Here is a 9277-nt window from a genome sequence, read left to right as displayed (position 1 = left end):
GGAAGGAGGTCCTGATTCCTCTGTATGGATATAATTGTAGGGTCTTCATTAGATTGATCACAGCAGGAAAAAGGATAGCCCGATTCTTTGACTTGGATGGAATTGTGGGGTTCATCACTTGATGGATTACCATCAGGCTGTAGTCCCAATTTACCTATACAGATGGAATTATGGTGTACCCTTATACTGTGGATACAGATATTTAACACTTGTTAATGCACAAAACATTTGCTAACAAATATCAAATTACTTTTAAGAAATGTGTTACAGGTTTGCTGGATCACCTAGCTTCACTGATAAAAGTCTATCTTCTCCAGCCTTGTGTGCAGAAACACACTGCAACAGTCTGCAAAAGTTTAAAGGCGATCTTAAAGTTCAATTCAAACAAATATGCACCTAGAAAAACATTGTACTAACAACCTCTATTTTCATGGACCTAAACCAGCTTTTCTGTTACAGCATTGTGCATTTCATTAGGAACCAATCAAACCCAGTGCCAGGTTCACTTTCAGCATCCATTAGGTACCAATCAGATCCAGTGCCAGGTTCACTTTCAGCATTTATTAGGTACTAATCATCCCTAGTGTAATATTCACTTTAAGGCATCCAATAGGTACCAGGAATTCGTTGGGTACCAATCAGACCCAGTGCCAAGTTCACTTTAAGGCATCCAATAAGTACCAATCAGACCCAGTTCTGGTTTAATTTAAGGCATCCATTAGATGTTGATTAAACCTAGTGCCAGGTTCACATTAATGAATTCATTAGGTACCAAGCAGACCCAGTGCCAGGTCCACTTTTAGCTACTGATCATAATAACATAATTCCTTTTTGCCCAAATAGACTCTTGACTATTACACCTAGCTTGTTGAGTGCCCCATTCCAAAACCATGGGCATTCATTTGAAGTTTCCTGTCCCTACACCTTTGGCTATTCCAGCTTCCACTCTTCTAGGAAGTATTATGTGAGGTCTGGCACTGGTGCTGGAAAAACTTGGAAAAAAAATTGCATTCCGATACAACCCAAAGTTATCCATAGGGCTGGAATGAGACCATTTAGCAGGCCACTTATACTTTCCATGAGCTTGGAAATGCACAATTGGCTAAGACATCTTTGTATGCTGACGCATTACCAATACTTTTCCCTGGAAACAGCTGAGCTCAGTCACTTGATGAGCCATCCAGAAACATTTGGATATATATTGTAGCTATGCATATAATATATTCACCAAGCTATAACCGTCTATGGTTTGCTATATTGGTCATTACTTTCAGCCACGTGAGGATCATTGCTGAGCGTGTAATCTGTTTAGTTTGATGCTTTTCCCCTAATTTGTGTGACAGGATGTTGGGACAAGGTCTGTCCAGCTATCCCCATCTGCCTGCTCCTTACAGCCCATGGGGAATCTTTATTATCCTTCTAATTTAAGCTGAGTTTACAATAACAAACCACAACACAGAAAAACAAAGCTTATCCATGCGGCCCATCAACCATCGTGGGAACAAAATAAGACCTTGCATCTGTCCCCGGCGGCCACAAATGTGAATAAATGGATTTCAGTGTTATCATTATTATAATTATTATGATTATTTGCATTCTCACAGAGCAGACTGGAAATCTTTCAGGCTGACCAGACAAGAAATAAATCTTCCTTCTCAGTGAATGCAAGTCATAAATGTTTCTATATAAGGCAGAGGTTTTGGCAATGCTGGGACTATTAGGACTTGTAGTGTAGATTGATTTGTCGTCAAGCGCATGCAAATTTAGCATTGCTCATAAACTTAGATAATAATGCAAAATGCAGGAAAAAGTTAGATATGACTTGCTTTGCCTGCAATATTAATGCACCTCATTGGGAGCTGCTCTATCCAAAGACATTTATTACAATGGAGGTCAAAAAGAAGAACAAGCCCGTCTATGTGAGCGCTTTTTCTGTGCATGGATTTCTGAGCACTATATATTTTTTTAAGACATTATTATTATTATTATTATTACTATTATTATTTATAATAATAATAACCTTTATAAAGTGCTAACATATTACTGAGCACTGTACAATAAATAGGGCATTAACACAACACAGCACACCTCCTCTATGTGCCTTTGGTAAATGTCAAGTTGTAAGGAGAATAAATGCTCCAAAGGTAAAAGAGAGTTAAATTTAATTATTTTATTGTTGTCCAAGGAGTAAAGAAAATAATCATCTCTGGAATAAATTGGTTCCTTCATTTGGAAAGCATGTTTTAGCAGCTAGTTTAAGGAACCCTGATCATTCCAAATTTGATTTAACCCTTTACTGTCCATTAAAAGTTTAACAAAACCAGCAGTTGATGCTCTGATGAAGCGGAACCGTATAGCCCCAGAAACATGTTGGCTTGCAGTGTTATGTTTGGACTTCCTTATTATTTAGGGTAATTCTTTTTTTTTTCTTGGTCCTTTTATTGTCTTCCCCACAGTAGCCATCAAAAGCCTTTTATGTCTTAGAGCGCTGCCTAACCAGATTTCTTTTACTCCATCATATGGAATTACCTTCACATTGTAGAATTTAACCAGTTTTGAATCCAACATCCAACTTCACAAGAAAGCAGCAACTTCTAAAAACAATAAACGTGTGGCTGCTGCATTAAGGGTTTATTGAGTTGCCTTTGTAGTGAACTCATTGCTTAACCCATAAAACACAGGGAATCGGTTGAACCGACCAATTCAGTGGGCTGATATGTGATGCCAAAGATAATGACTTTCCAGAAGAGGCAAATATATTTCAATATTGTATATTCTTAGATTTCCAAAATGTACAACATCGTTCCATTTGCATTGCTAAAGAGACACATAACAGCAGTAACGTGTTTGCTAATATTTTGCATTATGGATGATAGGCTATCACCAGGATGATATCTTTTATCCGTGTTACTGGTTTTTCTTTGCAATGGAAGATTTGTGACATGACCCGGTGTTGTTGTGGATGGCCAACTCTACATCCCATTCTCATATGTATGGGGGGCTATCTCATTCTAGGGCATGATATAGGCTTAGTTCTCATCTGCTAGTCATATTGCAGTCCCATGCTTTATACATTGTGCTGCTGGGTATTGCCTATTTATTAACATGGGTTTCCTAATGCACAGTATTGCACCAAAAAACTTGCCTACCCTTTTTTTTCTTTGCCATTGTGCACCAATGTGCATTCAGAATAAATGGCTTTACAGCGCACGTTATATATCCGGGTGTCTGGATAGAATTTGTCCTCTGCAGATGGTGCAATTCTGTTGTTTTCTGTCTGGTGATAAACATTTCCATATGGGGAGTCTTTTAAAGCTGAACTCCAAGCAGATATAAGGGGAATGCATTATGGTTCCTCTGTATTCAATAATACAAAATTAAATGTATTTTTTAAGCAAGCAATATAAGTATCTGCATTTATCTTTGTATCAGTCTATTGCAGGGTTCCTCCAGGGGTTGCTGGGGGTTCCTTGAGCAGTTTGTACCTCTCAGGTCAGTATAAGTGACCCCAATGATCTTTTTGGCTATCTGTAGGGGTGACATTCTTCCCAATGGCAAGCAATGTAAGAGACATTCCCACTGACCATCATGCTGTGAGCTGTGTATATGGTAATCGTAAAGGGGTCCCTGAGACCCCTGAAATTTATTTTAAGGGTTCCCCCATGTTAAAAAGGTCAAAAACACTGACCTATTCCTATCTTCTGCACACAAAAGTGGAAGGAGAAGAAGAACAAGCAGCCAGTTCGGTATGCTGCAGTGCAAGGAGCCGGTGGATAGGACAGAGAAGAATAACAGAGAGAGGAACCCATCAGCATGCTGAGCTGTGCGAATATCAGAACTGAATAGACAGAAATACATATCTTTTGGTTGGCAAACCAGATCCCATGTATGTGTTTTATAAGCGTCAGAGCTCTTGGTTAGATTTCTGATTGATCATATGTTAATCAATAAACTCATCATTTGTGAATGGGTAATGGGTGCATTGTGATTCTCCATCATTTCAGCAGAGACTTGACCCTGGGAATTATGACCGATGGTGAAAAACTGTGTTTGGACCGTCAGTGGTCTCGTAGCATTCACCTTACTTGTAATTATTCTGTTTTAACAGAATTAAAAAAAATTGCTTCCATCATTTTTGGCTTTTTTATATTTTATGTAATACAGAGAAAATCTTCTCCTTCTTAATATCTGTGTCCTGGGCTGTTTGTTATTACAGATTATTCTGATATTAAGGTGGATTTTTATCTCTGCTTCTTTTGGCAGCACATAGCAGATGAGAGTCCTGGAACGCTTCTCATGTTCATCTAGCTGGCCGGGGTCAGAGTTCAGCCTGGAACCGGGGCCCTTCCACCTCACCGTCTGCCCTTCAGGATGCCCACCGTCCCTGGAAACCAAGAGCTGGGGGCAGATGGCCAGCACCCACCTACCTCTGCACCAGCGAGGGTGAGTGATCATTTATTTTATTAAATATGCCTCTTTATATCCCAGATAAAAATAAGAATTTACAGGTGAACTTTAATTAATGAACACAAAACTGTGGGTGCAACATCAGCCATGCTCTGGCACAAAACTGGTATCAGGACCTGTGTGCCCCTTGGGCCCATGTCCCGTGGCGACTGCTGTGGACTCATTTCCCCATTGGCCCTGGACACTGTTGTACCTTCATCGCCAGCAAGAGGGCACTATAGCTCTGCCTGGCTACTGAGGGACTCCGGGGATCAGTAGGCGAACCGGTTGCTGGTGAGTTGTTGCCAATGTTAGGATCACCAATGTGACCGAAACTATTTTTAGTTTTCTGCTATGGGTCTGTTTGGGGATACATTGGTCATTACCTAAAATAACAAAGTAACATGTTTTTTGTTTTTTTGGTGGGGATTTATGCTAAGTGAATTATTATTTGTGTTGACTTTAGACATCCAATTGTGGTAAAGCAAAGATCATGTTTTTTTACATTTTCTTGCTTATGATTTAATATGCTTTGGAAAGTATTTTCCATTACATTCACTGCAAATTCCTTTGTTGAGTAATATTTCACTTTGCTAAGTGAACAGCTTAAACTTCTTTAGTAAATCAACCCCAATGTCTTTTTTTTATGCAATCCATAGACAAAGTAACAAAATACTTTGATCCTAAGTATTACAAATGAATGTAACTGTCCATAGAACATATACTTTTTATACTTTTTTACTTGTGTAAAATGTATCCAGTATATAACGATACCTAGAGCTTCATTTATAAAACAAGGAATTTGACATTCCCTCAAACATTCCCTGGTGGGAATCAGTTACTGCCATTAAAACATATGGACCTGAAAGATTCCTAAGAAGGAATGTTTGAGGGAAGGATGATGGGGTTTGTAGTTTTTATGACACAGAGACTTGGTATTCCAAAAACATGCTGAGGCTTTTCTATGGCACCCAGGTACACATCAGTCTTCCTACAGACCATGCTGGGACCTGTAGTCCTATATATATAACTTAAAAATATTTTTTGTGTCTTTCACAATGATTTCCTAAAACTATTATCACTGTCTGGGTTTAATTTACTGTTATGTTGAGCAAGATCTATACACACAAATTCTTCCACATTGATAAAATGCAATAACACACACACAAAGAAAGAGAAATTGTGACTTTCTTGACAGCAACAAAATGGCATCATACATATATGTTCAATATTTAAACATTTTGTTTAAAAAAAATAAAAAATAAAAAAATTAAAAAAAATAAAGTAATCCTATTTATTCTATTTATCCTAAAAATCAGCATAAAACCTTTTCACCATTCAGTGTATAATTCCAGACAAATGGGCACTCTAGTTGGTCTGATATTCCCTACGCATTTTGCGGAAAACTCATCCGCTTCCTCAGGAGATCTAGAGGACCCATCTAATAATATATCACTAAACATATATTTATAAAATGTTTTCAAAGTTATATTTACATTCACAAGAAAAGTTTTTAACCGAATACATCATTTTTCATTATTCTCAGTATTGCTCCCTCCCTTCTATGGATCACATTTTTATGATAAAATTTGCTTTTTGGATGCATTGCCATTTTCAGCACAAAGTTCCACTTCAGGTTAAAAACATTCACCAGTTTTTTTATTTTCATTATTTTATGAGTGAAGGGGTAGAACATAAAGAGGGACTGTCATGTATTTCCCACAGTTATTTCTTTTTTTTTTTTACAGTGATTTGGGGTCAACAGACCTTACAAAAATATTGTTATTAGGGAGGAATTGTTATTTTTATTAATAGAGCATAAAACAGACCTCGTTTGTTACAAGGAGCTTTGGTCTGGTGAAAAGCAGCATGGTATTATTATTAAGAGGGGAACAGTTTTAATAAATCACCTAAACCTTTCCTAAAGAGACCCTGTCACCATGCTCAGGAAAGTGACTTCTTCCATGATGGAGAGCTCTGGCCCTAATGGCCGATCATTGGGCCCTAGAGGAAAGCACGGAGACATAACTATGTCCCCACCATTATTTATATTAGATCTATCCCTGTCATTTTTTTCATTTGCCCCCTTGGCCTTGGACAGTTCTTCCCCATCCCAATCACATTTATTGCTTACTTCCTCCGCCCCATAAAACTCCTATCCGTCCCCACCCTGCTCAATTCAACTGCCGCAGCTGTATGGCCCCTTGAGGTTGCTTAAATAATCGTCCATTTCCTTGTGTTATTTTTGCTAATTCATTTCATTTATTTTGTTGTTATTCAAGGAAATTCATAGATCCGTAAAAAATGAAAAGGAAGGCTTTAAAAATAGCAACTTTAATTTTATTGTTTTAACACTTGATGATGTATGTTTTTTTTTTCAAATTTAGTTGCTATTTGAACTTCTTTCTATTATTCTTTATTAAGCTCAAATAAGAAAATACCCCAAAAATGCTAAATGTGCCTAAATTCATGTATTTAGTAGCTAAATGGTGCTTTAAAGTGGTCTTCAATACAACATTTTGCTTCTCTTTAAGACGTGAGAGGTACGTTGGTAAAGCTCAAGTGCTTTAAAGCCTAAAGTTATTCCATATTATGATTTCTTCCAGGAGGTGGAGATGGGGGGCAGAGCCTGTATCCCCCCAGCTATAATTCTTCCTGAACCCACTGATTCGATTGAGGGAAACTGCCTAGAAAGAAGCCGGTAAGTAATCACAATTAATCATCTGCTCATTGTAAAATATTGGTTAACTGACATATTTACATAATAGGTTAGGTTGAAAAAAGAAAAGTCCATCAAGTTCAACCACTAGGGAAATAAACAAATCCCAGATATATTACCCTATGGGCATAGCTGATCCAGAGGAAGGCAAAACAAAAAAACCCTGGTACAATTTGCTCTAACAAGGGAAAAAATTCCTTCCTGATCCAATGAGGCAATCAGATGTTACCCAGATCAACAGTCACTGGTATCTTCACTTTAAAGCTTTAATCCCCAGTTATATTCTGTGCTTCTAGAAATCATCCAGCTTTTTCTTAAAGCAATCTATAGTAGTTGCTAAAACTACTTCCTGAGGGAGCCGATTCCACAATATCACAGACCTTACAGTGAAGAATCCCTTCCTTATCCGGAGCTTAAACTTCTTTTCCTCCAGATGCAAAGAGCGCCCCCTTGTGCTTTGTACTGACCTTACAGTGAATAATTGGTAAGAGAGTTCTCTATATGGACCATCCTTTCTTATATTAGTTGGGGAACCTGAGATGAGGTGGCGGGGCTTCTCCAGTTCAAGCACCCCTGGGTAGGAGGACAGGAACGCAAGGATGAAGGCATGACAAAAGTGTTGCTGAATAGCACGCTCACTGATCTCATTGGATTTCAACAGTATAGTTTATGTCACCAGAACTTGGGAGCATTTCATGAAGTAACATTAGATGAAGGTCAGTGATGCCACACCTAACTGCGCACAATTCTTTTAATAGCATACACATGTGCAGGAATCCCGCCATGTGGATTAGCTTGATCATCCTGCTATTTACCGTTATTTTGTCTTCTGAAATGTTCACCAAAGACAGAAGGAATCCCTCCAGCCCTTTATAGAACTAATGTTATGTCAGTGATGATGATATATGTTTATATGAATATTAGTGGGTTTATTTTAAAGTGAGCAAAGAGAGACAACACAAAGACTTGCAAGTAACAAAAAAAGTCTAATATTTATTATATATGGACGGATAGCAATAACAATGCAATAACAAAAGAATTAGATGTAATAAAAAAAATCTTAGCTGTGGAAATTAGTTGCCATTCCAAGGAGTCCCATCTGTCATCCTGGCATCAATACATAGTAATAAGCTGGTTAGGAATGATTATTGGTCAGCATTGGTCAAACATTGACTATTGTCTCTTTTTGTTGGATTTAAAGCAGAACTAAACCCGCCATACTCACCTATCCTTGTTTTGTGTCAGGGTTGGCGCTGCCATCTTCCTTTTTCTTCCTGCAGATGATCTTTGGCCATCTTGTATGGGTGGGATACAAGATATTGTATGGGAATGATGCAGATGTGCAGGAGTTCATTCATTCCGGGCATGGGTAAGGGAAGCTGGATTTCCTTGACGGGCAATGCTAACCAGCACATGTGCAGCTCAGTAAGATTTGATATGCTAGGTAGGGATCAGGCAGGCAGGAACAAATATCGCAGAAGGGACATCACTTGTCCCTGTCTGCAATACCCACCTGCCTGAATGTTCAAAGTGGGACTTTAGTTCTACTTTAAAGCACAGCTCCAGATCTAATATGTACAACTTGCTATATGGGACGTGTTTGTGATCATCTGCCAAGCCATCAGATTGGAACGGATGGGACTCCTTGGAATTAAAACTGATCATTAAAGTTTCTTTTATTATATATAATTCTTTTTCTGCATTTTTTATATCTTTCTGTCCTTGTGTAATCAAATATTATATGAAATCATTTCCTTGCATGTTTCTGTGTTACCTCCCCTTGTACTTTTCAAATTAAACCCATCAATACACCTGACCAATTGTCACATATTACATATCAAACTGTAAAAGAAAAAACAATAAAAATCTAAGATCAAAACTTTCCATACAAAGAAACCTTCTTTCAAACAAAGGTTCTGCAGACCATAAGGAAAGTGATGGATCTTCTCTATACTTTTTGTTCTCTTTAGTCCGCACAGTCCTTCCTTCAGATCCAGCCGGCAGTCCCGGTCATCTTCCTCCTCTACAAGTTCCTTGATCTCTGTTGGTGAGTAGTTTCTGCCATATTTTAAGATTAGGCTTTTCCCAGATATATGTTAAAATGGGTCCCTA

General features: G+C 38.1%; 1 protein-coding gene across 4 annotated transcripts in view; it reads left to right on the top strand.

Annotated features, from left to right (window-relative positions):
* Positions 1-9277, top strand: part of IRAG1 (inositol 1,4,5-triphosphate receptor associated 1) — a gene marked incomplete at its 3' end in the record, with an annotated part of 67832 nt that overhangs the window by 33334 nt on the left and 25221 nt on the right. For all 4 annotated transcript variants that reach the window (XM_072422263.1, XM_072422264.1, XM_072422265.1 and 1 more), the window contains 3 exon segments: positions 4264-4443; positions 7053-7147; positions 9136-9212. In XM_072422263.1, coding sequence (XP_072278364.1) covers positions 4372-4443; positions 7053-7147; positions 9136-9212 — 244 coding nt within the window.

The sequence above is a fragment of the Pyxicephalus adspersus genome, chromosome 9 (genome assembly GCF_032062135.1).
Source record: "Pyxicephalus adspersus chromosome 9, UCB_Pads_2.0, whole genome shotgun sequence".
In the NCBI taxonomy this organism is placed as follows: Eukaryota; Metazoa; Chordata; class Amphibia; order Anura; family Pyxicephalidae; genus Pyxicephalus; species Pyxicephalus adspersus.
The sequence above is the reverse complement of the archived record's forward strand: the minus strand, read 5'-3'. Positions and strand labels throughout refer to the sequence as shown.